This window comes from Botrytis porri (assembly GCF_014898465.1).
Source record: "Botrytis porri strain MUCL 3234 chromosome Unknown BPOR_003, whole genome shotgun sequence".
In the NCBI taxonomy this organism is placed as follows: domain Eukaryota; kingdom Fungi; phylum Ascomycota; class Leotiomycetes; order Helotiales; family Sclerotiniaceae; genus Botrytis; species Botrytis porri.
Window position 1 is genome coordinate 1911836 of NW_024066077.1, and position 26878 is coordinate 1938713.

Sequence of the window (26878 nt, forward strand, 5' to 3'; positions counted from 1 at the left end):
GAAAAGGTTCGACGTATTACAGAAGTGGATTGGTGAAGCAAATTGTGGTAAACACCATGCACAATCTAGAGGCGAGTTGATGGAAATGACATGCTTCATACAGCAAACAAATCACAAAGAAACCTTTGAAAACCAGTGAAAGTGATGAACATCAAAGACCTCAACAGCAACTCAAGTCCACCAAAGAACTTCATTCCAAATTGTCTGAAGATATAAACCCCAAAAAACATCACTTCCATCCATAGCAACTACATGCTAAAAGAACTGATAAGAATGTCCACTTGTACAGCTCCATGACAGTAACCAACAGAAAAGATCTCATCATTATAGGTTGAAAATATGAATGAATTTCACTTGTGTTACTTTCAGAAATGCCATGGAGTATGGTCTTATTAACACCAGACGAGAGTTTTCAAAAAAGATAAATTATGAAATGAGGATAGCGATGAGAACCACAATGACAGCAACCATATTCAACATTCAAATGATCTTGATAAAAACCTCACTTAAAAGGAATTTCAGAAATTCAATACTGTACTTCAAAGCAATAACAATGTAGATGGCAGCAATCGCAAAATCGAAAGGAAAAAAAAAAGATCTCATTAGCAGCCAAAAACCAAAACCACATGAATTTAAATTTCACCATCCCAAACCATCCAATCCAATCCTCCTCCTCCAATCAAACCCTCACTCCTATTCCTATATTCACAGGACATGAGCGGTGAGTAATCAGCTGCCCTACCAGCACCCTACCTTTTCCTATCTCCAATTCCCATTCGTCGCGGATCGCATCGCCAAAAGCGCAGGCAAGCGAAAAAGAGTGATTGAAGTGCGATGATGCAACACATTGCCAGAATCTCTCGGCAGTGCGTTTTTGCATGGATATCTATCCCTTATTTCGCCAAACCACATGTGTGATTGACATTTGACCTATCAAGAAATTTTGTAACGTATCAGGGGTCTTCACACCGCGTGTTGAAGATTCCTACCTACCGTATCTACCGCACTCTCAACCAATCTCTCCGATACAACCTTGATAAACGTTTTGGTCATTCGCGAGTGCGAGGTTTTGCAGGATGGGGAACGAGAGGTTAGTTGGGGGGACTTTGTATGGGCTAGAAAGAAGGAATGAATGATGTTGATTCATATCTGAGTCATGTTACCCCTCGGTGTACATCTGTGGTTTTGCGATTGGACAAGGCCCCCCGCCTAGGAGAATATCAAAATCGACCCCTCCTTGAGGAAAATTGGCAAGGCATTCCTAGATTGTTGAAACCTGGGAGGAGATTCTTGGAACATGTGGTGTGGGTGTAGAAATGGGATTTTCCGATACCCCAGGTGAGAGAATGAGAAAGATCGAGGCCAAGGTGAAGGGAATTGGGGCGGTGGGTGGAATAAGGTTGGCTCGGTTGGTTGGTGGTTGTGGGAGGAGATAAAACCTTATCGTCGTGTGACTGACTCTTTGGATGGAATGAGGTGAGATTTTTGAGAGGAAGAGAATGTTCGTTATGTTATTGTTACGTCTTCGAATGTATAGTATCTGAGTAGTAGTCGGAGGAAGTCAATTGAGTCTTTCTTTGAGGTATACTGAATGATTAGCTTTATTCTATCTACACCTATGCATCAAGGTTGTCGTTCGAGTCAATGTAGTAGTCGCTTTGTCTTTCTCTCACTCTCGAAATAACAATAGATTGACCTTGATATACAATCTTTCTTTCACCTGTGTTCTATTCCTCAATTCCTACCAGTACCTACCTACCTCTTGTGTAGTCAATACCTCCCACATCAATAAAAAATAATAATCATAACAATAATAATAAATCGATTGATCCCTTCCCCTTCGATGATCAGACGACATTTCCAAGATCTTATGTAGCTAAGTATGTACCACACATGTGCACACATGTCGGTAAATGAGAGAAAATATCTTAGCAAACTCACGCTCATGCTCCACAGCAAAGTTCCACACGAATTTAGTTCAGGATGTGGGCACCAACCAACAGTATAATTTTACGGTAGCTCAATGAGTAGTGAAACCCTTCCGAAATGGTCTTGGACGGACCAATAGTTATCTTTTAGTGGTATGTAGGGAAATTGGGGTTTGAGGGTTGTCAAAATTTACGAGTGCTAGGGACAGAAGACTGAAGTAGACTGGAGGAGGAGAAAGTTTGGATGATGTCTGAGGGTTTCTTCTGAGGGTTTGTGTTCTAGTAGAAGATAGAAGAAGAGAGGACAGAGTAAAAGCAAGAGGAATTGATACATTTGCGTTATTCCTGTAAACCCATCAAGGCATGAAGTTGAGAAGGTTTCAATGCATTTGAGTTGCATGAAATCCTCTGTCATACTTTCGACTCTACATGATGAATGATCATTGATGCTACCTCCCTAGGTACATAGATATACATCAAACCCTAGCAAACTCAATCATCAATTGTCCTTATGTAGATACCTACATCTCTATTTCAATATAATCACGAATCACCAAGACTTCCCCCCAAGCCGAAAGAAGGATAACCATCATATCAAAGTCAAAAATCAAAGTCAAAAATCAAAAATAGCTTTAAACATGGATAAATCGCCACCTTTCAAAATTTCACACTTGTTGTTCACATGGTCAGAACGCCAACGCCAACGCCAACGCCAATGCCCTCGCTCGTCCTTCAAGCTTAGAGCACAAAAGTAACAATGCTTCTCTTCCTCCTATTTGTTGTGCTCCATTCTTTCCATTGCCCATATTTTCTCATGGCCCCCTGGTACCGTTTGAGCGTTGGTCGTGCAATGACCCTGTCTTGCTCTCTGTAGTGTCTCTTCCCCCCCCTATTCATATGTGACTTTGTATAGTTATCAGAAAGGGCTGTATATTACCAAAATGGCTGATGATACTCTGTTGTAGTAGGTATGTTGTCATACGCCCATATATTTAGAGCTGTAAAGAGTATATATGACTTTTCCTGGGAAAGTAATATTCCTTGTATACATTACTATCCAATGAGGTTGAGGCATCAAAAGATTCGGGATATCATCAGAGTATTTTTTTTGGAAGTGGACGGTCAAATCAAATATTCATCCCTGACTGACCATGGCTAGTTATGAGATAAGAAAAGCTTTGATGGTTGGAATTGGTCTGTGTTGAATATACTCAATGAATATCAAGAATCAATCATCAATCATCATTGGAACCCCATTTTTAATTTGGGATATGGATGTTCAACACTTTCTTCTCCCTTCTCCCTTTGATATGCTCAGATAGATGGGAAGGAAAGGATAGGTTGTGGGAGAAGGATAGGTTGTAGGAAAAGAAGTGGCGGGTCCTTGTTTCTCACCGGAATATGAGTGCTGCGATGCGAGTCCATTCAAATTGTCAAAAGATAGAGAAGCCTTCCGCTCCTAGCATATCACTCATAGATTCTATCTATTCTACGTTGTCCTGCATGTGGTGTTGCATACTGTTGATGTGAATAGATTGGTTCGGATTGCCACTAGAGCCACACGTCCAACACAAACATCGGCATTCAAGTAAGACTAGGTAGGTAAAGCAAGATCGCCCTACCAACTGATCCTGCGAGCATAAATCCCCTGTGAAAAAAACCATATGCGCCGATACGACTTGCCTTAAAAGGGCAGAGGATTGGAGATTGTTGATCGAGTGATGGGATGATATAAAAATGATTTGTTATGGCGTGTTTACGATAGAGAGTGATGTTTGATGTTTGATGTACAGAGTATGATGTTTCGATGCTTACGATATACAATATACAATGTAAAATTTGAAAGGTACAAAGTAGAGATGATGAAACTGGAGAAGAAATTTCCAGATGTTGACAGGTTGTAAAGGTTCTGAAAGGAAATGAATGGCCGTCCTAGTATTCTGGTGGTAGAGGGTTTGGGGGGATATTATGTTGAACTTGCCCCCTAGTTGGGTGGTTGATGAAACTCTTTATGCGCCGGTGTAATCTACACACTACACACTACACATACACCACACACCATACCATTGTACACACATCGTTGGTGAATGGATTGGACGGTGGAGTGATATTGAAAAATGATTAATGAACGTGCCGTTAAAGTTTCGAAGGATACGGAATATAAAACATCGGAATTGATAGATTGATCGTATTCTGGATTCAAGATGATGATTCGATAGGTGGGTGGGTAGGGGGTGGTATGGAACATTTGATAGAAGATGCATCATACAGGTAGGTAGGTATTCATCATCAGGAGAGGGGAGTGGGATGAGTGGCAGTCAGTTTTCAATATAATATGTTTTCTATCGAGTCAGTGTGGTCATCGGAAAGTTAATTGATTCATCTGAACACTAATATGCCATCCATCCATCCATCCATCAATTCATGGGCATCATTCTTCCTATTTGTTCGTTCATTTGAAGGTTTGAGGGATGGAAGATCAAATGGAATCCACATCCAAAGTGCCAGACCCATTTTATATACCCGGGTTTAATCCAAGAGGAACAAATAAGGGATGAGAGGGTTGAGTGAGGGAGGGATAGAAGATAGAGAGAGAAAGGAGGGGATAATTAGAATTAAGAAGATTCGAGAAGGAGAAGAAGGGAAGAAATGGGTATAGATACCCAGGACGGAGTGACGGTAGGTATTTTTGTTAACATTGTATTGAAGATTACGTAGAAGTGATGAAACCTATCTAACTTGGTTGTACTGAGACTGATTGACTGACTGACTGACAGATAGACAGATAGACAGATAGACAGACTGTTTAGATGCCTGTATTGGAGATGACATACGCATCAAGTACTCCTTTTACTAATAAATCCTCTGGGAAGAATGGACCTAAGATTATATGGCAGATGGAGGTAAATGTGACATAGATGATAGATGGTGTTCATTAGTATTATGATACTATTATCTATTTACCAGTGTCTCTACTGAGTCTATCTAGGTAGGTATTCAAATAAAATCTATTACATAAGTGAGAATCATGAATAATAAATCAGTCTATGGTGTGAATCATTTATGTATCTATTCTTGTCGATAGCTGCTAGTTAGTAGGTAGGTAGGTAGGTAGGTAAACCTCTCTTTAGTTGAATATCATATTTTACTCTTTACTGCTCTCTCACTTATTATTATTTCCTCCCTCATCCCTCCTCACTGACTCATCACGCACTGATATTCATTCTTCACTCACTTATTATCACTTCTTCACTCACTCACTCATCACATCCCTCCTACCCAATCTGCGGTCGATGATTATACGGTACTTCATTTCTTTCATTTTCATAGTCTGATTTTTCTGTGGATCCGCCGTATGAGTCCCTCACGCCTTAAAGTGGCCCTAAATGGTCCTTGCACTCTTCAATAAACCCACTCCACCCTCAGATAGTCTCTTCTAGCCTATAGCTTTAAAGTAGTTACCGTGCCGTGCCTACCTCCTACCTCCTACCTCATTTCGCTAGTCCGCTAGCTTTAACGCCCTTGCAAAGTCATGGTACCTAAGTATTAAAATGGTATTAGAGTAATAAAAGTAAATCTGCCCATAACCATATTAGAAGGGAAAAAAAATTCTCTTTTTTCTCAACTTCCCTTCCCTTTCTTCTTTCCTCACACGTTGTCACCTTATTTATCTTAATAAACCTTCTTGCCACATCTTCTTGTATCTCAAAGGAATCTCCTCTTTGTTTACTTCACATACTTTAAATCAAATCGAGGAACTTGCGCCATCCATACCGTCGAGTTCTCCTTATCATCTATCTATCTATCATAATAAAAAGGATATTTGATTTATTTGATTTGTTTTCGATTTCAAAATGTCGGATATTCAAAAGCCTATCGTCGAGGAGCCAGTCGTTGCTGCTCCCGCTCCAGTAACCACCACTACTGAAGCTCCAGTCGTCGAGCCTGTCGCCGAGCCAAAGGTCGAGGAACCAGTTGCTGCAACTGAACCAGTCACCGAAACTCCTGCAGTTGTTGAGGAGCCCACTACAGAGGCTGCTACCGATGCTGCACCAGCTGCTAAGGAGGTTACGCCTGTTGAGGAGGGAATCTTGGGTTACAAGGGTCCAGGTTTACTCAAGTAAGTTATCACTCGCCCAAATATTTTCTATATCTTTATTCCAGAATGGGCGCATCTGGTTCTCCACTGCCTGCGCCTACTTCTAAAGACTTCAAGATGGCCTCGAATTTGACCAATAGGTTTTATGAATGAAAACTAACATATTCCCTTTACAGGAGCTTCATTTTCCAAAAGAAGCATTTCTGGTTCGGATCTGAGCCAGTTGAACACAAGAACCTTTCTAGCTACCTCCGTGGTGAGAAGCCAGAAGTTGGCAACCACAACGCGGCCTGGTCATCCCACACTGGAAAGGGTCTCCTCTTCTTCAGCAAGAAGTCCAGCGACAAGGCCAGCCCAGCTGGTATCTTGAACTTGGTAAGTCGATCATCTTAGCTTCAATTTTGATGAAATCCCACTAACATGTGTCTCTACAGTCCGAAGCTTCTGACGTCTCCGAAGATGGCACTGTCGACTTCTTCTTCACCATCCACGGCCACAAGCACACCTTCCAAGCTGCCAACCTCGCCGAACGCGATAACTGGGTTGCTACCTTGAAGGCTAAGGTCGCAGAGGCTAAGGAAATCGCCGAATCTGTCAAGGAGAGTGAGACTTACAAGACCAGCCACGCTGCCTTGATCAAGCCATTCTCTGGTGCCGCCACCCCAAAGAAGGAGGCAAAGGAAGAGAAGGCTGAAATCAAGGCCGAGAAGAAGGAAGAAAAGGCAGAGGCAAAGGAAGCCAAGGAAGAACAAAAAGAGGAGCAGGCTGAAGCCAAGGCAGAGGCAAAGGAAGAGAAGAAGGAGGAGAAGGCTGAACTCAAGGTTGAGAAGAAGGATCGCAAGAGCCGTTCTGCTTCTCGCAAGGGTGATAAGCGTACTTCCATCTTCGGTGCCATTCCTGGTTTCGGAAAGAAGGAAGAGAAGACTGAGGCACCAAAGGATGAAGTGGTTGCTTCTCCATCCACTGAGGAACCAGTTGTCGCTACTGATGCTTCCGCCGCTCCAGTTGTCGATGCTCCAGTCGCTACTGAAGTCCCAGCCACCACCGAAGAAGCTGCTATTGCTCCAGCTGTTGAGGAGCCTGTTGCCGCTGCTGCCCCAGTTGAGAAGCCAGTTCCAACAAAGCGTAACAGTATCTTCGGTACTCTTCAATCTAGATTCTCTCACAAGAAGTCTGAGCCTGAAGCTGTTTCCCCAGTTATTGCTCCAAAGGATGAGGAGCCAGTTTCTGAGAACGCCCCAGTTATCCCAGCCGTCGATACTACTGAGCCATTGAACACCAATGTTGAGGCTGCTCCAGCACCAGTTGAGACCATCGAGTCGCCAATCACCAATGGTGAGACCCCCAAGGCTGCTGAAACTCCAATCACCAAGGCCGATAAGCGCAAGAGCTCCCTTCCATGGTTGAACAAGAAGGATAAGTCTGCCGCTACCAGTGATGAGGAGTCCGAGAAGCCAAAGTCACCTTTCGCCAAACTCCGTGCTACCGTCAAGTCTAAGTCATCTCCAAAGGCTGACAAGACCGCTGAGAAGCCACTTGAGTCAACTGCCGAGACCAAGGCTGAGGATAAGATTGCCGAAGAGACCGCCGCTACTGAAGCTGCCCCAGCTGTTACTGAACCAGTTGTCTCTGAGCCAGTTGTCGCTGCTCCAACTAGCACTACTCCTCAAGTTTCTGCTACCGCATGAAGTAACTTACATCATTAAAGTTGCATTGCATCTTCATAATGATTTCCTATTGTTGTCGTCGGGAAAACGGATCTCCTTGAAATACCCCCAAGATTGATTGATACCACTCTCATTTTTGCAGTACTCTTTGTCCATTTTCATTTTCTTACGCGTCTGTTATGTTTTGGTCTGCCTGCGCTTGCGATTTCTGCTGCGTATTGATACCCCCTATACCCAGACTGTCTTTTCGCAATCTGCCACTAGGGCAAACCAACTTCAACCTTAATACTTAATACAAAGTTTCTTGATGTCTTATGAATTTTTTTTTTTTTAGGTTGATTATTTGAATGTGAGATGTGTGAATGATAAAAATGCTCTTTTGTGGTAAGCTAAATTTCCAATTCGTCTTGTTGTACGTTGGTATAAGGTTACGATGTTTAGTTAACTCCACCACTACCTGCGGGCACTACGAAGACACTTACTGTAGTGGTTGGGTCCGTTATGAGGTTAATTTTCAGGGTATCGATGTTTGGCAATTTTGGTGGGGTTGGGCCCGGAAGTTGACTAACTAACTATGTGGGGGGTTTGATTAGCAGCATTGTAGCCGCGGCAGTGTTTGTTTCGATTCCGGATTTCCGGATTTTTGATGGTGGGTTAGAATGGAATGGAGGGGAGGTTTGGATGGAGTGGATGGAATGGATAGATAGATGCGATTTCGGATTTGGGGGGATGGATTGATGGAGAGGAGGTTTGAATGGAGTTTGGCATTCGGGATGGATGGATGGGATTTGGATTTGGGGAGTGGGGGGGGGGGGATTGATGATGATGATGATGACGATTGTTTTTAGGAAGGGAGTTTCTTGGCTGGGGTGAGTGAAGTGAATGGGTGAGTAGCGGTGAGTAGATGAATGTGTTAGTAAGTGCGTGAGTGAGTGGGTGAGTGAGTGAGTGAGGGGTAAATAGGTGAGGAGAGATTAGTAGAGAGGAGAGAAAAGAGGGAAGGAGAGAATTGAGTAGGGGAGATGGGGAGTGAAGAGTTCGTAGATGAACGAGTGGCTGGAAGATGTTATGGGAGTGTGAGATCAAGGGGTGGGAGGAGGAGGAAGAATGAGGATATGAGAATATGGTTGATTAATTATTGATCTTGAGATAGATATCATGTGTCTTGTATTTGGATGAATGTGTCGTCAAGAATTCGGCATTGGGGGGGTTGGGAAAGCGGAGTTGAGTTTGAGGAGAGATGGTTTGGTTTGGTTTGGTGAGTGCTGAGGTGTGAGGTATAATATGGGTAGAATTGGAGTATAGATAGTGTGGATAGAATGAAGGGATAGATGTGATGGAACGTGAGAAAAGAAAAAAGTTGAGTTTGAGGGGAGAGGGTTTTAGCGGATGAGCGTTGTTAGAGAACTTGAGGATTGGGAGTTCGTCAATGAGTCGTGGAAATTGGTGGATAAGATTGGATAGAGAGAAATTCTCTGTGGTGGTGGATGGCGAGAGAGAGAAAGAGGAGTAATGAATGATGGATGCGGGTTGGATTTTGTGAGGAGGATGTGGATTGTGTTGATTATAGGGCGGAAGTGGAACGCTGGGCTGTAGAGTGAGTACGACGTTGTTGAGTAGAACAAGATGCTTAGTGTAAAATGATGAGTTGTGATCTTCATTCCCTCAGAAGGTGTTCCAGGTATGGTGTGTCGAGATATTTGAAGGAGCGAAGAAGGTGCATGGAGGTCTGTGAAGAGAATTGGTCTGGGGAAGGGTCAACAGAATATTTGAGAGTTCGTCGATTATATGAAGGAGATTCGATATGTTGGGATGCAGCTGGAAGATCATCGGTTTCCTTCTTTAAATTTGTGGGTATGTGTTTTCTGCGTCTTCTTGCTGAGTGCTACATAAATCAATGGCACAGTTGTCGTTTTCGTTTTAGTTGCGACTCACGTATATAAATATACTTTTGAGTGCATCTCAAAGTTGAGCAGAACAGGCCTACAATCTTGTCATATGAACAAGGAATCATATCACAGTGACAATGTTAAAGCAGAAACTCGAACAAGACGGCGTGGTATAAGTTGCAGTTGATGGGGAAAGAAGGGGAGATGTAAGATCTATGATCGGGAATGAGTAATTAAATATTTGATGACAGCAGGTATAATGAGTGTGTGTATGTATTTGACAGTATGATGTACTTTCGGTAAGAGAAAGGAGGGGATGAATGGGGAAAGTGACTTTTTGTTATAACACTGAAGAGTATAGAATATCACATTACTTTTTGTCAAGTGAGAAGGATTAGAAATAGAAGATTTGATCCTACAGGATCTTTTTCATAATTTCTAGATCTTGTCTGCCTCTTCTAGAGTCTTACAGATGGGTAATTTATACTCAGAGTTTATGTTCGGCCTTTGGAGTGCTGGGAATATCACCAAACCTGAAGATGGAATTGAACTGCTAACGTCATGTGTATCACTTGTGCATAGATTATTTAAGAAGTAACAGCTGAGGAACTGACATAAACTTACTGCACAAGAATGCTTGGATTCGTCGAGGATTTGTGCACAAGGAGAGTTTGATCTATGGCTCATGGTAATGTACAGGGGGTGATTCATGATATGTGTAGTCTACATCTACCAGCGGGTAAAAGTTTGAGTGATATCAACCTGGTTTACGGGTAAAGAGACAACGAAAGTGTGGGGTTTGATAACGGGTAGGATGTTGGCAATGAGTTAACGTATGTATTTTTAATGTCAGTAAAAAAAGTAGTATGGATGATGACACTGCCCTCTACGATATGATAAGTTCATGAGTGTAACACAAGAAGCTTGAAGATTGTCCTCTCCCATTCCCTTCACATTTTATGTTTTGTGTGCCAGTATATTCTGTGGCACTATTCTTTTGACTATCCGGCATCTTAAATACCTGGTGGTTTCTTAGGAAAAATTCCTGCGCACTCCACCTGTTTCTTTCCTCCTATTGGGGTGTGAAGTATTCACTCCAAGCTGTCATCTATCAAGCAGAGATTGGGTATACTTTACAGTATAAAAGAACTCTAATAACATCCATCCTCAATCTGTAAACTTGCCCGAAAAGGATTACCCGCTGCAGAAAATCTTCTCTTGGGATAATCGTAGGATGATGCAGTATTTAGCTTTACTTTCACATCTTGTTATTTAATATCAAAAAGCTTTTTTGAAATATTGCTCTCGATGGATTTACTCGATCGTAAATATATCTATCTATCTATCTATCACTTGCAATTGACAGCAAAAAAGACAACGACAATATCGACGATGCTTCTGTCAAACGACCTGCAGAAATAAGCGAACATGGCCATAGAAAATCCAATTCAGTATAATTACAATCAACGCACGATCCAGTCACCGGTATCTTTCACTCCTGGACCCCATTTGTCGCAAGGGAGGATTCCTTTTACTCCTGCTTCAACGATTTCGGGATCTTTATATAAGTATTCCTTCAAAATTCTGGAATTTAAAGATTCACTTCATCTTTGCTCCATACCTACTAGTAATCTTACATTCTCTATCTCTGATCAGCAAGCCCACCAAATGGATTCAGATACCCGACTCCTGGATATACAAACTCCACTCCTCATAGAGAATCCAAACGCATTCAAGTATGTTACTTTTGAACCAATACTGGCCCATGTGTCTGGGGCACTCACGAGATCCGAGTCTCAATTGACTCGTGCTTGTAGTTTGGAAAACTTCGACAATTGTTGGATCTGGATGGACGGAGAGAACGGAAGTAGAAATGGGGATATAGATGCAATAATACTTCTATACTTTGACAACAAGTACCCATTCAATCTATAGATAGAAATCGGATGAGAGAAATCATACCACGAAAAACAACAATATGTATCTATAAGAAGCAACCGCAAAAATCCCAATATCTCAATTCTCATCTTGAAAACGCCACAGATAAAACAACACTTCCACAAACTCCTCGCAAATCAATATCGAAATCTCAAGCGTGGTGAGTATCTAGTGATTCACACAGGTTGGAGCATATCCATAGCTCCTATTACCGTTGAATGGGGATGGGGAATCAAGATACTGTGTTGGTTGTCTTCATATACCCAGGTATTTACCCACAGACAGGTACTTGAGTACTCCGAGTGAATACTCCAATCCGCCAATCAGAGTGTAATGAATTAATAGGCTTTCCTTCCAGGATTAATATGACTACCCGTGGACCTATGTAGCAGGGACGGAGAGGAGGGATTAGTTCTCCTGGTATTCACTGGGCATGGATAAAACCCTCCGATCCCGAGAAACCAACGAACTTGACAAATATCAAACCCCCCTGAGAGGGACCGACAAGGGGCTGTGATTAATGGATTATGTGAGGTCAAGATTTTTTTTTTCGGCTTTTGGGATATGATACCACGGTTTCATAGAGGGGAGGGTTTCGTTTTTGCGTCTTTCACGCGTTGTCGTTTTCTTGTATTTTAAGTGTTGTTGTTGTCATTTACGGATAACCATGTATAATTAAGATTAATTGCTATATAAAAAGATGAGAACAAAGTTGAGAAGATACTCATTGATTATCGTGACCTTTAGCAGTCGATCAATTTGCACTTCCCATAACAAGTGAGACCACTTCAAAAGAAGTATAACTCGACCCCATGTATCCTTTATTGAAATACATTTACTGAGAATCCATCTCGTCTTTTATACTTTGATTTGCAAAAAAAAGAGAAGAAAAAAAAACTATATATAACACATTAATTAGTAGATTTGTATTATACTTAACGTAATTCATCACCGAGTGGATTATATCACCGAGTGAATCACTTTCATTTCAATTGACATATTCAAATTCATATTATTCAATAACTATTGATTCAGTTAATTAAAGCTATTAAGAATCTAATAATCTAGGATTTATTATATCAATTTAATAAGTTCTTATATTATAACCTATCTTTCCATAATTATTACAATATCAACTAGAAGATACTTCTCTATTAGAATTCCCCTTATTTTGATGCTTGTTGTATTGAATCTGAATATCAACTTTTTGTTGAAATAATATATCTATAGCCTTCTATCCAGTAAATACTTCTCCTTAACGTATTTATATCTTTTTTGCATGTCAATATTGACTTAATGCTTCATTAGCTTTTCGAAGTGTACGGTTTTCTACACTTAAAAGTGTATTCTTATATGCTAGTCTCTTTATACTCTTAGCTAAAACTAATACAATCTCAAATAAAGATACAGGAGAACTTGATTGATAACAAGTTATTCGAGATTTAACTAGTGTTGATTAAGAAAGAGCTTTTATAGGATTATAAGGAGTTTAAGAGACCCAAAGATCTAAATTGAAAGGGGGGGGGGGAGTAGGCGTATGAATTCAAATATCTAATTTGGAAAGCACTGCTTTAGGATCAAATGGAACTAATTCTGCTCTTCAAAACCCAGCTTTCATATTCTGATTTATAATTGACCATTGATATACAGTTTTAAAAGCTATAAAGAATTCGATCTTTGAGATATAATTAATATATACTCTTATAAACCCCTCAATTTGAATACTATATTCTCATTTTAAAGTACTAAAACATCTAATATTAAGAGGCTGAATTAAATAACTTGAATATAATAGTAAACATATATATTTAATATCATTCTCTTTATAATAGTTTTGGAATGGTATTGATTCGTGGCTCTTATGCCTATCTAGTACTAGCATTTTATATTTGCCCTTAGTTCGATTTCTTGTATATTTATCGAAGTGTTTCAACCATTCTAACCCTATCTCATTATTCGTCTATTCATTAGAAATAGGTTTAATAGCCCAATCTACAGGAAGATTGGTTTCTATATACCAATTGGAAAGATGCATCTATCCTTGAACTATTAGAAATGGAGGTATAGTGTTCCCCTCACTATTGCTATATATAATCACTATTGCTCATTCTCGATTGCCTAGCTGTATAACTTTACTCCTACTTGTTACGGGAGCTGCCTCTAGGGTCACGTGGAAGTGGCTAGAGATCTCTCGAGGTGGTTTAGACTAGACTTCAAGTAGGAATTCAATAAGGTTGTAACTGGTTGCAATTCTCGTAACTATAGTAATGAAACTAATGATTGTTCTTGAGCACGAAGCTCTACATTATAATGAAATCCCATTCCTTTATATAGATCTTCGTACCTCATGAATCGACAAGTCGATTACCGTAAAGCCGATTTCGACAAGTCGGTTTCCTGATCACGTGATGTCCATCCCGTGATCTATAATGATGCTACCGCTTATCTAACCTGTGCTCTCTAGCCGATTGTCCCTACAGCGCTGTTTCCGTAGGTCCCAACACCAAGGCCTTAGGTTTATCTTATAATCCATGTTGCGGTGCGGGTACCTCCGTAACACTACTAGATCCCTTAGAGCTAGTAACAACCATACCAGCATTTATAATTCCTATTATAAAGCCTGTTTTATTGAAATTCTATAAATTATAATCAAAAATACCAAATTTGTTTTGTATATTTGATATAAGTCGGAATCAATCTCCAATAAGCTTAGGATCTTTGTAGAGAGCTCTTTAAAAGTTATAAATACAAGTAAAACATATCCTTAACTCTTTATTACATTTTACGAATCGATATGCTCATTACTTTCCAATTCTCTTTGCTCCTCTTAATTCAAGAATATAATTCATTATATCTTCCACTCCCTTATATTTAGATACAAAACCTCTTATATCCATATCAATTATATATTGAATAATAATCTCCTCTTTTAATTTCGAAAGATTACTACTATTTGATAAAGATTCAATACAAAAAGTAAAACCATTTATTCTATAATGTAATATTGTATATAGTATATTATATAGCTTAATAGATTATTGAATACTAAGTTTTTTATCTTTTCGAATAGCCTCAATAATTAAGAGTATTCGAGCTTTATTATTATTCGATTATATAATAATTAATTGATAAAATGTATATTGAATTGAGATGTGAATATTTGAGGTGAAAGTGATCCACTCGGTGATATGATCCACTCGGTGATGAATCACGTTACCGGTATTTGTATTTTTGGATCTTCAGCTACTCATCTCGCTCGAGCTTCCTCAATGCCATAATGGTATATAGTAATAGTATCATACAGTCATTTCTAGAATATAGAATATACATACAATTTATTCATATAATAACCTATTCTAAGTTTCTCCATCCCCCCAATCAACCAATCACCCCACCTCCCCATTCCATCCCCCACCAACCCCCAACTCAACCCTCACAACTGATACCTAAACCCTCTATCCACCTCCCCACCCTCCACCGTTCCCTTCCCCTCCTCAATCCTCCTATTCAACCACTCATACGCGAATCTCATCGCCACCATAACACTAATCGCCATGGCCGCCATAACAAACAACACCTTAAACCCATTATGATAATACGGTTTATCACTCGCCTGGAAAATATGACTCGCAGGCACGGCGCTCAAGTTCGTCATCGCCATGTATAGCGCGACGGCGATGGCGCGTCGTCGAGGGGTAGGTTGGTTTGCGTTGAGCCAGGCGACGTTGAGGGGGTGCCAGGAGGGAGAACCGCCGGTGAAGACGAGGAAGGCGTAAAAGGTCCAGTTGCTTTTTGTGTGGGGGAGAGTCTGGGTGGGGAGTGTTAGTTTGGGAGTTGGGATGAAGTTGGGATTAGGGATGGGAGTGGGCATGGAGTGGAACTTACATCGAGAACGATCAAACCAACAAGTAACCACACTGCAGCAAACATAATCGGTATACTTCTCGAATTCATTTTATCACTCCACCACGAAAGTGTAAATGTAGTGATAATTAAAAGCGCACTATTAGGCATAACCAACAAATCCGAATTAAAAGTTCCGAATCCAAAACTTTTAATGATGGATGGAGAATATGTCCCAATGGGAGGAGAGTATTCCAATCCGAGCAACGCCATCGAACAATGCGCCCAGACTTTCCAATCGGTGAGAACAGAAATTACGATTTGAAATTGAGAGAGATGGGAATCGCGGGGATCGGTATTGTATGGATTATCGCGGACGAGTCGCCCGAGGAGAATTTCGGATTCGCGAGGAGTGAAGGATGAGAGGGGAAGTCTGATGATGGAGTTTCCATGGCTGGGATCACGGGGTAGGAGGAAAAGTGTTGCGATGCCTACTGTGAGAGTGGCGAGTCCGTCTATTGTATGATTAGAAAATGTGTACGCTGAGGAAATGAAGATATCACATACCAATAAGAAAAAGCCATTGCCATCCTGCCAAGTCTGCTCTTCCACGAAGTCGCAACAAACCGTATGCAATGAGACCATTAAGTAGATTCGCCGTGTAGCTGCAATGAAGAATAAAACTGTTCGCTTTCCCAATTCACGTTTGGTATACCATTTTGTGAGATACCATAACGTGCCGGGAATAAATCCAGATTCACATAGCCCAAGTAAGAAACGTGTTGCTAGGAACCCAGATTTGTTCTTGATGAAAGCTTGGAAAGTAGCTACGAGACCCCAGGCGAGAAGTTGACATGGAAGCCAGATATCGGCACCAACCTATTGAAATGTTAATACGAGGACTTGGGGGAAAGTGGTAAACTGTAAACCTTCTGAATCATCAGATTTGCGGGAATATCTCCAATGCATATACCGACGTAGACAAGACTATTTCCTGTATTGACAATTTCTTGATTCATGGAAAGATCCTTCATCATATTATCTGTCAGGGCATTTGAAATATTGCCTCTGTATGCTATGTTAGCTTTTCTGTATTTAGGAATTGGTGATCTTGAGTATACCTGTCCAAGTTCAAAGTGAAGAACATAATCATGACGAGAGGAATTAGATAGAAATCCAATCGTCTCAAGATCTGTTTCTCTTCATCTTCATGCCATTCAACTGCTAAAAGTCGTTTATTGAGCTCGGAGTTGCTCTTCTCGGTAGGATCCTCATCGACACTATCAACCCGAGCTGTGATATCGTTCGTTGGCCCCATTGTCTATGATACTCTGGATGTAAGTTTTCAATAGATATTGAAACTATACACTGACTTCTAAGTACTTGCCAGTGTTCCGCCGAACAACTGGTTGACCGTAGTCTTTTCAAGCTTTTCAAGCTTTTCAAGCTTTATCTTATCTCAATACAAGTATCGCACGTTTTGTGATTGATACATGGGAGTATCTCAAAAGTACCCTAATCGACGCCAAACAAAAGGCGTGCTTCGGAGACGGTTTTATGTCACTTTGGTTATCCAAGCCAATCAATTAAGGCTAGAAATATCGAGAGTCTGGATGTGGTAGCGATGCAGATACACAAGCGAGATGTTGCGAATCTTACCCCTGACATGGCGTCTTTAAAAAATGCAGACCTCGTCGGTTTTCACACTTGATTGCTGGATTAATTTATTGTGTCACAATGTTGGTTTATCGTGCCTTATTATATCCCTAATCTTTCATACTCTTTCGGTGTCGGTATGTTGAACAGCGATAGTTTGTAGTAAGATTAATAACATTTTCTCAATTATTTTTGACCCCAATTGACTTCAACCTGAAGATTTTCTTTTTAAGCATTTTTACTTTTCTGACTTCAAAAAAGATAGCTTGCAAACTGAAGCAATGGCGATATTTAACGATTCCACCGAGACTGTCATTGCAGTGGCTGAATCCCCAGTAGGAAAATCAACCAGCAGTTCTTCCAAACAACCACAGCTGCCACCGAAGCCTGAGAACTTACCTCATCCCGAATACACTACGCCAAGAGGTGTATCACCTCTGATATCTGTACCCAAAGCAGGGTTACAGTATCCGAATTATACGCCTTTTAAGCTCCCAGATTTGGTCGAACATCCATTTGCCAATAGAGGAATTGATTCCGACCCGAAGAAAAGTAAATTACTTGGTGCGGCATTAGAAGTAAAACATCTGACTCCATCCATTGGAACCGAGCTTGTAGGAATCCAACTCACATCTCTCGATGATACTCAAAAGAATGAACTCGCTCGATTGGTCGCAGAACGTGGAGTTGTTTTTCTGCGAGATCAAGAAATGGATGTTCATGAACAAATAGAGTTTGGGTCTTATTTTGGAGAACTTCATATCCACCAGATGGCAGGAATTATACCTGATTTGCCATGGGTACATCCAATTCATAAGGATGAAACCGCCAAAAATGGTCGATCCCATCAAATATGGCATTCGGATGTGAGTTATGAGATACAGCCACCCGGATTGACCTTTTTGAGAATGGATATGCTTCCAAAAGCTGGACCTGATGGATATGAAGCTGGTGGAGATACGATTTGGGAGAGTGGTTATGGTATCTATGAGTGTAACGTTGTCCAATGCATAAATGATGTCTACAACACTAATACTTCTTGTCATAGCATTATCTCCAACACTCAAAGGAATTTTGGAAAATCTGGAAGCAAAACATAGTGGTCTTGAACAAGCCGAGAAAGCACTTAGAGGAAATGGTTGTCTTCGAAGGAATCCTATCGAGACAATAGTAGGCATCATATACCACCACACACATAAAGTCAACTGGCTTACCAATAAATCCTACAGCACCCTGTCGTAAGAACACATCCAGTAACCCAACAAAAGACTTTATACGTGAACGAAAACTTTACCAAGGAAATTGTGGGTGTCGAAAAACGATTCAGCGAATCTCTCCTCGATTTCCTCAATCGATACGTTGCGGAAGCATACGAATATCAAGTGAGATGGAAATGGTCCACCAATGCAGTTGCAATTTGGGATAATCGTGCTACATTTCACACTGGAATCTTTGACTATTGTAAGTATTGATTGTACAACCAAACTTTTGGCAGACCATATACTGATAGTGATACGTGATTAGATCCTCACCTTCGTCACGGATTGCGTGTTGCTACCCAAGCAGAAAAGCCCACCAAATGAATTGGAACATTGTGATGGAATGAACGATTTACTCATCGGCTCAATTGATGGACTAAAAACTCTGGCTCGAAATGTTTCATTTGAACAAGATGCGGGGTTTCTGAGGATGTATATGAAGTTATTGGTGTCTTCCAGTATATAATAGGCTCTAGATGAAAGCGAATATTCTCATTGACCTCTTTCCATACCATTTGTTGAACATATATCTTGCCGTGTTGAGTACTATCTTTTCTTGGTGCTCTTCAGGGTCGCAACTCACTAGAATTAATGCGACCCAAGATAATCGCCTGTGTTCCCAGAGCCAAGACAAACTAGAAATAGTGAATCGTCCAAGGCTGGATAGAATAGAGAATAGACCATCTGAAGTTCTCGAATTCCCGAATGTCTCAAAGTATATTTCATCAAGACCAGACTAGGAATGACTTACATACTCACTAGCTGGGTAGGCAGAGACAATGATCAGGTACCCAGTGTAATAAAAGTTTCCGGTTGAGAGTTTCGTCCACCATTTCCAAATCTTCACCCTTCCCTTGCTTCATTCCTCGTATATTCTCATACTTGCCTGGACGTCTGCAAATGATTCGGATATTGCATCTTGGTCGTGTTAAACAATTTCCTCCTCATGAGAGGTAGGCTTTCAATAGCACAAAGTGTGAATAATCTCTGCCAGTAAAGATTCCATGAAACTTTACCTCGTTCAGAGTTGAACAACACACTCTCATTCCCAAGAACATGATTTGTCGTCATTGCTGTTCAACAACCATTCCTGCTTTTCAAATTGTTTCTGGGAGAGAAATCATGCTGCGTTGGAATCGAGATGCATCAATCGTATGTAACCTTCGTGTAAGGATAGGCAGAACAATTGAAGGAAGAGTCAAGAAATTGAACATTCGCAAACGTCTGTTAACCTTAGTGGCAGCGATAAGCCATGAACAACTCTTACTACCTAGTAGTTAGATGGTATTATATGGTCAAGAATAGTAGTACTCACCACTGAGTACATTACTTCCACTTTTTGAACATGGAAACTGGACAGCCACCATGTTTTATCAAATACTGACACTGTCATGTCAACGGCTGCCAAACTAGAAAAGGAGATGCTGTAGATGTTGCTGTCGTCACCCCACAGCTAAAGTGGCCCGTGATAAGCTTTATCCCAGTATCACATCACCCCTCCAGACTAGAAATCTTCTAACAATAACATGATAATTTTTGTATTTAGCCTGCATTGTGATCTATCTGATTTGGCTGGTAATTTAGTACAATTGACACGCATACACATAATCTTATCAAATCACACTACCTACCATCCAACTCGAAGTCGACATCATCTAGTCCGCCGCTGTGCCTTGCGTGTTCAACTTACCCCATATCTATTATCCATACCCATGAACAAAACCAAAGAAAAAATCTTGTTTCCCACGAGCCCGCCAACACGCAACAACCAGGATTAAATCTCGTCAAAAGAGTGTACCCAGCAAGCAAGATCCTGAATCTGGACCTCGATGACATCACACCAGCTTATTTTCCTGCTTCTTCCAATCTTTTTTAATGTATGAAGTCCCACCAGCCTCGTTGCTGGTTTTCCATCTCCTAATTCCACTTAATCCACCGTCACGAAGAAACCAACTATAAAGACCTTCTCAAAGCAATTTTTTTCTCACTTGGTTTCCTTTCTGATGTCCTTTATACTCGAACCCTCATCCGAAGCCTATCGCGAACGCAAAGCCAAGAAATCGCGCTCGCAGCCCCAAGCTCAAAACCAACAGCTCCAGAGCCAATCTCCCCCCCAACCTCAAAACATGTCGATGCAACAACAACAAAATGGCGGCGGGCAGTTAGCCCATAACTTCCAACAAAACTTCCAACAAGCAAAACAGCCCGACACCAGTAAACCTCGATACAAGGGAGGAAACTACGGACCGGGCACCATATCGCAACGTATTGAAAAAGCCATGTACGAACTAGAGCATCAAACCTGGCGCTGTCGTCTCGACAAGCCCTCCGGCCTCCTCGAATACATTGATCCCAAAGCCGTGTTTGCCTCTCCCGAGTACGGCATTCTGACCAATGATTCCGAACCCACGTTGAAGGAAACGCTCGAGGATGACGATATGCGGACGTGGAATTCCTACGAGATTAAGGATATGAAGATCGTAGAGGTCAGTATGATGGCTGCGACCGTCGTGTATGATGTGACGGCGAGTATTACGGATGAGAAAGGGTATCCAAAGGGTATCTATAAGGCGTATTGTACGAGTTGTTGGAAGCAGGAGGCGAGTGCGGATTGGAAGTTGTGTACTTATACCGAGGCGCCGCATCCTTAGTGGAGGGGTAGGAGAGCGGGGATGGTTAGCGGGAGCTTGCTTGGAAGAATGGAATAAGTAAAAGGGGGATTAATTATGATGTTATGTTATGTCTTGGGGGATGGATGTACATGGTGTCTGACTGATGGATGAGGCGTGGGTTGGCATGGCACGGGCATGTTTGGTGTTTGGAAAGGTAGGATGATATAGGAGTTTTAATGGATATTTCGTCATCAACATTGTTTATTTTTTTTTCAATGATTTTACCGATTAGCGTATTCACACCAGTTCTATGAGTATTCACTGATACTTTCTGTTCTCACACATGCCGGACCTCTATTCACTACTATTGATCGTGGCATCTAACCGGCCAGAGACAAATAATTCATGGGATGGTGGTGCCAGTATGAGATCCCAATACCGGAATTCAATATCACAAAGCGGAATGCTATCGTCCTATTCAAGCACACCAATATATCACAACATCCCTCATCCAAACATCCCAAACATTCATAACACCCCTCTCCCATCCCCCCTCATCCCCCCTCATCCCTCTAAAAAGTCCCCCAATAATGCTTATCATAATCCCCCTGAGGCTTCCACAACGGCGCAGGCGTATACACTGGAATCGGCACCGCCGTACCATACCCCGTCGTAGGCACCGCCCAACTTGGCCACGTGGGCGTCGCCCATCCCGTCGGCGCACTAGTAATCGTATACGTACTCGTATAGGTTTTTGTTTTTGGATCTACTCCCGCACCCAAACTGACAATTCCGTCGTTAGTCCCATAGACATTATCGCCCTGGCCGAAAATGTTAGAAATGTGGTTTACACTTGTGCTTCCGCTTTCGGTCCAGACGGTGACGTCTTTGATGGTGACGTTTGTGGCGGGGATGTAGTCGGAAGCTAGGAGGTAGAGCGTGGGACGTTGAGCGCCGTTTTGGATGGAACCAGTAAAGTTGCGGAAGGTGATGTTGGTTAGGGCGACAGCGCCACTATCGGGGAGATAGGTTTGTTGCCAGTATTGGTTGAGGTTTATTCCGTAGAGAGATGCTTTGGAACGGAAGTTTTCCCAAAGGATGTTGGAGACGTAGCCGGAGCCACCAGGGTAGGTCTTGATGAAGACAATTTCGTTACCGCCGAGCACGGATATATTGCGTGCATGCTGGGTGGAGGGTATGTTAGTTTAAAGAGTAAGAGGGGGGAGGAAAGAGAAGGGGAGAGACGAACAATATTTGATATCTCAGCCGAAACATTCAAACTCCCAATTGAGATTCCCGAGCCAACTTGGTTACAAACCAAATTTTCCACCAGCGCGTGATGGGAAGGACTTTTGACAGATACGCATTCATCTCTGTTCGTCACCTGTGAACACCCATGTTAATTTCACTTTCCTTCACTGTCCTCATCAAATTCCATGGTAGTCTGAAAGAATTACAAGATCTAGAAATCATACCTCATTATCATGAACCCAATAATTGGTCCCAATAGCATCAATCCCATCATAAGAACCCAAATTAGCTCCACGGATAGTCAGGTGATATACTTCAATATTCTCACCAAAATCAAATATGAAGTGGAATTTGGGACTATCGATCAAAAGCAAGTCATGAACTGTAGCATTTATTGGAGAAATCAGACGGAGCATTCGTGGTCGATTGGTGCTAGGCAGTTGTCAGATACATCCAAGTTCCAGAAGGGAAAAGGGATAACTTACTTTCCATTAATACGATACAAATAACCTTGCCCTTGGATTGCTCCAAGACCATTAGAGGAATAGAGTTCAAAATCAACGGCTACGTTTGTTTAGTTCAGAAGAATCAAAAGAGAAGGAATGGCCATCTTACCATTGATAATGACAATTAAGTTCTCCAAAAACCCTCCGTCACCCTCCCCATTAATAGTACTATTCGATACCTCAACGTCCGTAATCCCTTCACCCAGAATTTCTCTCGGCAATACATACCTATTTAACTTTTCTACACCTGCGAATCCCTCTAAAATCCTTGTGCGAGGTACAACATATGGTACAACATAAGTCGAATCCGTTGAATTGGGGTAATAAGTCGCGGTAATAAGACCATCGAGTTGGAAAGCCCAATTGGTCGCATTACTCAAGATGATGCTAGTTTTGAGCGTGTAGTTACCAGCAGGCACAACTAAACGACTACCAGCATGTTTTTGAACACAAGAGGTAAAGGCGTTAGTGATTGGGATAGAGACATCGTCGGTGAAGGGATTGAAGGTTGGGTATAGGGTGCGAATGTTGCACTCAGTCGTCTTTTTGGAAAGAGGTGTGGTTGCGCCAACTGGTCCAGTAAGTTGTGATTGTGAAAATAGACCCAAGTGAAGGAACAAGAGTAGAGATGCTTTGATTGAAAACATGTTGAGTACCTGATACCTCTCTAAAGACGACACTATAATAAATGTACCTACAATCGTATTATGCTCGCACACAATAATATCGTCAAATAGACGTACGTTTCACGAATTTTGTCACAATCGCAGAACCCATAACGGACTTCAGATCTGCAAATTATAGGGAAGAGATTTTGCACCAAACATATATCTTCAATGAGATTTTTAATATATTGAGCCATAGATTTGAAAGACAGGTGGGGCTGTACCCCGTGAACGTCATGATCAAGGGGTATGGCGCATTTGGGTGACATTCGGTGACTCGGGCGAGTTATGACCGTGAGTCAGCACCTCCTTCCCTATTTCAAGTCTTCGGCATGCAAAGGTGTATTGAGGTGGTATTTTGCTATGTGTTGGTTTTGGGTCGAGTGTATTTCATAGGTTACTTGGATTTGCCAAGCCTGTTTCCACTGCACCTTCTCCTCATCACCCCAAAGTCCGGTTTTGAGCTTCTCATTCTCTTGTCGGTGCAATATTCAAACAGAATCTCAGCTACGCTCAATAAAGCTGCATACATGTTGCCCACAACATGGACATCGATATGGATACCGTCAAGTAGAAGCTGTGAAAAATTGATAAGACTGGCTCTGAAAATTACAAATTCAGCACCAGTCTCTCAAGATCGCTGTTCGACATCCGAATTTTGAAGCCGCGCAAGCCTTTCATCTTTCCGTCGGACTGAAAGTTTCTTTGTCTCATTTATACTTGTACACTGGGCTATACATACGTGAATAGATCCAGTTTTTATACCTCGCAAGGAGAGCCAAAACCAAATTTTTAGGAAAGTAGGGTATATTTCCCCCAACCATTGGCCTCTTCTTGGCTAATACAGATACTTCTCAGCTCTATAACAAGCGTTGGTGCATGAATAACGGGACTAGTCAAGGTAACAAATCCTAATAAGGTGGTGAGATGTACTGAAATTAGTCTAGCTACTGACTACTTGATCCCCAAACAGAAATTAACTGTGCGGATTATCCAAACTCAGCCAAGAGCTGTAGCTGTAAAAATATTGCGCCATGGAGTGATTAGGATGGATATGATGAGAAGTGTTGGTAATTAAACATGAGATTCCGTGCTGAACGATGGTGCTACCAAACCCAGAAAAGAAGAGGCAAACATTGAAGTGCACAGTTAGGGACGACGCTGAATTTTTCTCGCCTGATTCCCATGATCTACTTGCGTGAATACTCAAAGAACTTCTTGCAAACTGCCGAGTAGTAAAAATCAACTCCTTTTTGGAAGATCATTATAGTCCCGAGTTTAGGGGAAAAAGTCTGTACTTAACTAGCAAAGATGATGTATGCTTCAACAACCGATGCAAGTGGGATGAGTCACTTAAAGGTCATGTCGTAAGCTCGCACAAACACGTAAAAAATGTGGTATCTGATCCTCGGATCGCGTAGTCGAGCAACGCATGGAACTCATTTGTCTGTAGAATCTCGAATTTTGCAAGAGGTATAAAAATCAGATATGCTCTATAGGCCTTTGATCAATCATCTTAGGAGCTCAAGGAGAAACAAAGATGCCATACAGATCCACATTCCATGTATCACAAAGAAAAGCTACATAAATTTTGATGATGAGCGACTAGCCCTCGTAAATGAATGACGAGTTCTTCGACCTGGACTTGACTGGATCATTCCCCTCTAGCACTCCGTTCTTCGCTTGAAGATAACGCAGTAATTCTCTGGTGAAGCCTAGTCCTGAATTTATCAGCGTGCACGATTTTCAGTTGATATATACCTGAAATCCACAATAGAAGCTGATTGTTTGCTTTTAAACCTCAGTATCGAATCGCATCGTAGGGAGATCAGGAATAAGACGGGCACTGGATGCCAAAACCCTTTATTTACTCGGCAGAACAACTTGATTTTGCTCGATGATCTCATAAATAGAACCTACTCGAAGAACGTACCCTCGGTAATCTTTGAAAATAGCCTCAGGTCATGTTTGCTGAGTCCAAGAATGTTTCTTTTCACTATCGTCGACGCCAAGCCATAGTATATCCGGACGACTGTAATGACTACCGACATCTAGGAATACTTTGTACTTGAGTATATCTTCTATATACAAATCCGCATAGATTATACCCGCTTCAGCCTCTGGAATATCCGTAGAGAGTTTTCGAGCATCCGGACCAAAAATTGCTGAACTTCCTCCCCCCGGGGCCTTCATTAAAGCGTCGGCGCTTGTGTTCATTCTATCAATGCCATATTGAGTCAAAACAGCTGTCGTGTGAGAAATAAATGTTCGAGATTCGATTGCGTATGTCTGTGATAAATTCTGGGTACCTTTTGCGTTTATGTGAGCATTGAGTAGGCTCTATTGTGATATTGAATGTACAACAAACCTTCTTTCGACATTGACCATAGTCCTGGATCTCCGTCATGCTCAAAAACGGGTGGCTAAACAGCCAAATGAAAATCTTCTTTTTGAAGTATTGTATTATACTTCAATAGTGGTTGAGAATGCTCCCAGCATACCAGAGCACCAATCCCACCAAAGCCTAGAACTTCTGCAACATTCTTCAAGCAATTGCCGGATGCATCTCCAGATACAGCACTCTCCATATGAGTAGGCTTTAATTTTCTTCTTGCATTGTAAGATTGCCATCATTCCTTATAGATGCCTGAGAAATGTATAGAGTTGTTGTCATCTTCCGAGAATCCAATTGACACAGTGATGTTGTTTTAAGCTGCACAAGCACAAATTTGTGCCATCTGAGGAGAGTTGCTTTTCAACGAGTTTTTCATGTATGTTGTAAAGAATTCGAAATCAACAGGGCGGGACCTGAAATTTTGATCGTGTTAGTTCGTCCTTCAATTGACAGTTTGCTAAATTGATATACATACCAGATCAAGCTAGGTACTCAGGTATCCAGCATTCGGGGAAAGTAATGAACTTTGCTCCATTCGTAGCTGCTTGAACTGAAAGCCGACAGGTCTTCTCCATAGCCTTCTCAAGATCTAACCATTCCGGTTCTGCTTGTGTTACTGCAACTTTCGTTGTTTCTTCTAAGTGTCCCACTTTGTTCTATTCGTTCGGTGAATTTAATGAAGGATAAGCTTTCCAGGTGCGGCCAACTTACCCTAAAATTGGGAGGAGTTGTCACCCTCGAATTTTATACTTTCGTGTGTGAAGGGATCGATGATGCGGGATGGCAGTAAGCTTGGTGCACGTAGCGGGGTAGGAATAACTGCTCCATTTCCGCGGAACTATAAGCACTGAGAACTCCGCCGCCTCATGGTGACTATCCGGACTTTGAATCGGGCTCCGAGAACAAGTTTGAAGGGGAATTCGCGTGGTAAGAGAAGGTATCTCAGGCCCACATACGGGTTATATTGTTGAGCTGTACGAGTAAGTTCCAGAGAAATGATTTATTAACGCATTTTCAAGGTAGTTCCTGTGTGAATGGAGACCTGTGCCAAAGGAGTGTGGTTTTTTGAAGTAGAGTGGCATAGGTAATACGAAGAATACCTGTAGAAGTGCTACAGAGGGAGTCTATTTGTATTTAGCAGAAATTGGCCATCTTATCGAATACCATGTA

At 41.6% G+C, this 26878-nt stretch overlaps 8 protein-coding genes across 8 annotated transcripts; 3 read left to right on the forward strand and 5 right to left on the reverse strand.

Annotated features, from left to right (window-relative positions):
- The first annotated feature begins 5493 nt into the window (after positions 1 to 5493).
- Positions 5494 to 8062, forward strand: EAF01_002624 (uncharacterized protein). Its single transcript, XM_038910877.1, has 3 exons — positions 5494 to 6048; positions 6204 to 6402; positions 6462 to 8062. The coding sequence occupies exons 1-3, from the start codon at positions 5783 to 5785 to the stop codon at positions 7713 to 7715; spliced, it is 1719 nt and encodes a 572-aa protein (XP_038773799.1). The 5' UTR covers positions 5494 to 5782; the 3' UTR covers positions 7716 to 8062.
- A 6892-nt stretch (positions 8063 to 14954) lies between these two features.
- EAF01_002625 (uncharacterized protein) lies at positions 14955 to 16682 on the reverse strand (the record flags this gene model as incomplete). Its single annotated transcript, XM_038910878.1, has 6 exons — positions 14955 to 15329; positions 15407 to 15879; positions 15932 to 16029; positions 16080 to 16243; positions 16294 to 16432; positions 16486 to 16682. The coding sequence occupies 6 exons, from the start codon at positions 16680 to 16682 to the stop codon at positions 14955 to 14957; spliced, it is 1446 nt and encodes a 481-aa protein (XP_038773800.1).
- Positions 16683 to 17301: 619 nt separating this feature from the next.
- Positions 17302 to 18603, forward strand: EAF01_002626 (uncharacterized protein; the record flags this gene model as incomplete). The annotated part of the gene is made up of 4 exons (XM_038910879.1): positions 17302 to 18013; positions 18069 to 18190; positions 18250 to 18481; positions 18545 to 18603. 4 exons carry the CDS (start codon positions 17302 to 17304, stop codon positions 18601 to 18603), a joined length of 1125 nt encoding a protein of 374 aa, XP_038773801.1.
- A 773-nt stretch (positions 18604 to 19376) lies between these two features.
- EAF01_002627 (uncharacterized protein) lies at positions 19377 to 19646 on the reverse strand (the record flags this gene model as incomplete). Its single annotated transcript, XM_038910880.1, has 2 exons — positions 19377 to 19549; positions 19595 to 19646. The coding sequence occupies 2 exons, from the start codon at positions 19644 to 19646 to the stop codon at positions 19377 to 19379; spliced, it is 225 nt and encodes a 74-aa protein (XP_038773802.1).
- Positions 19647 to 20282: 636 nt separating this feature from the next.
- On the forward strand, positions 20283 to 20930 carry EAF01_002628 (uncharacterized protein; the record flags this gene model as incomplete). Its single annotated transcript, XM_038910881.1, has 1 exon — positions 20283 to 20930. The coding sequence occupies one exon, from the start codon at positions 20283 to 20285 to the stop codon at positions 20928 to 20930; it is 648 nt and encodes a 215-aa protein (XP_038773803.1).
- A 533-nt stretch (positions 20931 to 21463) lies between these two features.
- Positions 21464 to 23295, reverse strand: EAF01_002629 (uncharacterized protein; the record flags this gene model as incomplete). Its single annotated transcript, XM_038910882.1, has 6 exons — positions 21464 to 22075; positions 22141 to 22275; positions 22367 to 22574; positions 22628 to 22706; positions 22758 to 22816; positions 22877 to 23295. 6 exons carry the CDS (start codon positions 23293 to 23295, stop codon positions 21464 to 21466), a joined length of 1512 nt encoding a protein of 503 aa, XP_038773804.1.
- Positions 23296 to 25275: 1980 nt separating this feature from the next.
- EAF01_002630 (uncharacterized protein) lies at positions 25276 to 25901 on the reverse strand (the record flags this gene model as incomplete). The annotated part of the gene is made up of 3 exons (XM_038910883.1): positions 25276 to 25622; positions 25682 to 25736; positions 25815 to 25901. The coding sequence occupies 3 exons, from the start codon at positions 25899 to 25901 to the stop codon at positions 25276 to 25278; spliced, it is 489 nt and encodes a 162-aa protein (XP_038773805.1).
- Positions 25902 to 25912: 11 nt separating this feature from the next.
- Positions 25913 to 26181, reverse strand: EAF01_002631 (uncharacterized protein; the record flags this gene model as incomplete). Its single annotated transcript, XM_038910884.1, has 2 exons — positions 25913 to 26064; positions 26112 to 26181. The coding sequence occupies 2 exons, from the start codon at positions 26179 to 26181 to the stop codon at positions 25913 to 25915; spliced, it is 222 nt and encodes a 73-aa protein (XP_038773806.1).
- Between the last annotated feature and the right edge of the window lie 697 nt (positions 26182 to 26878).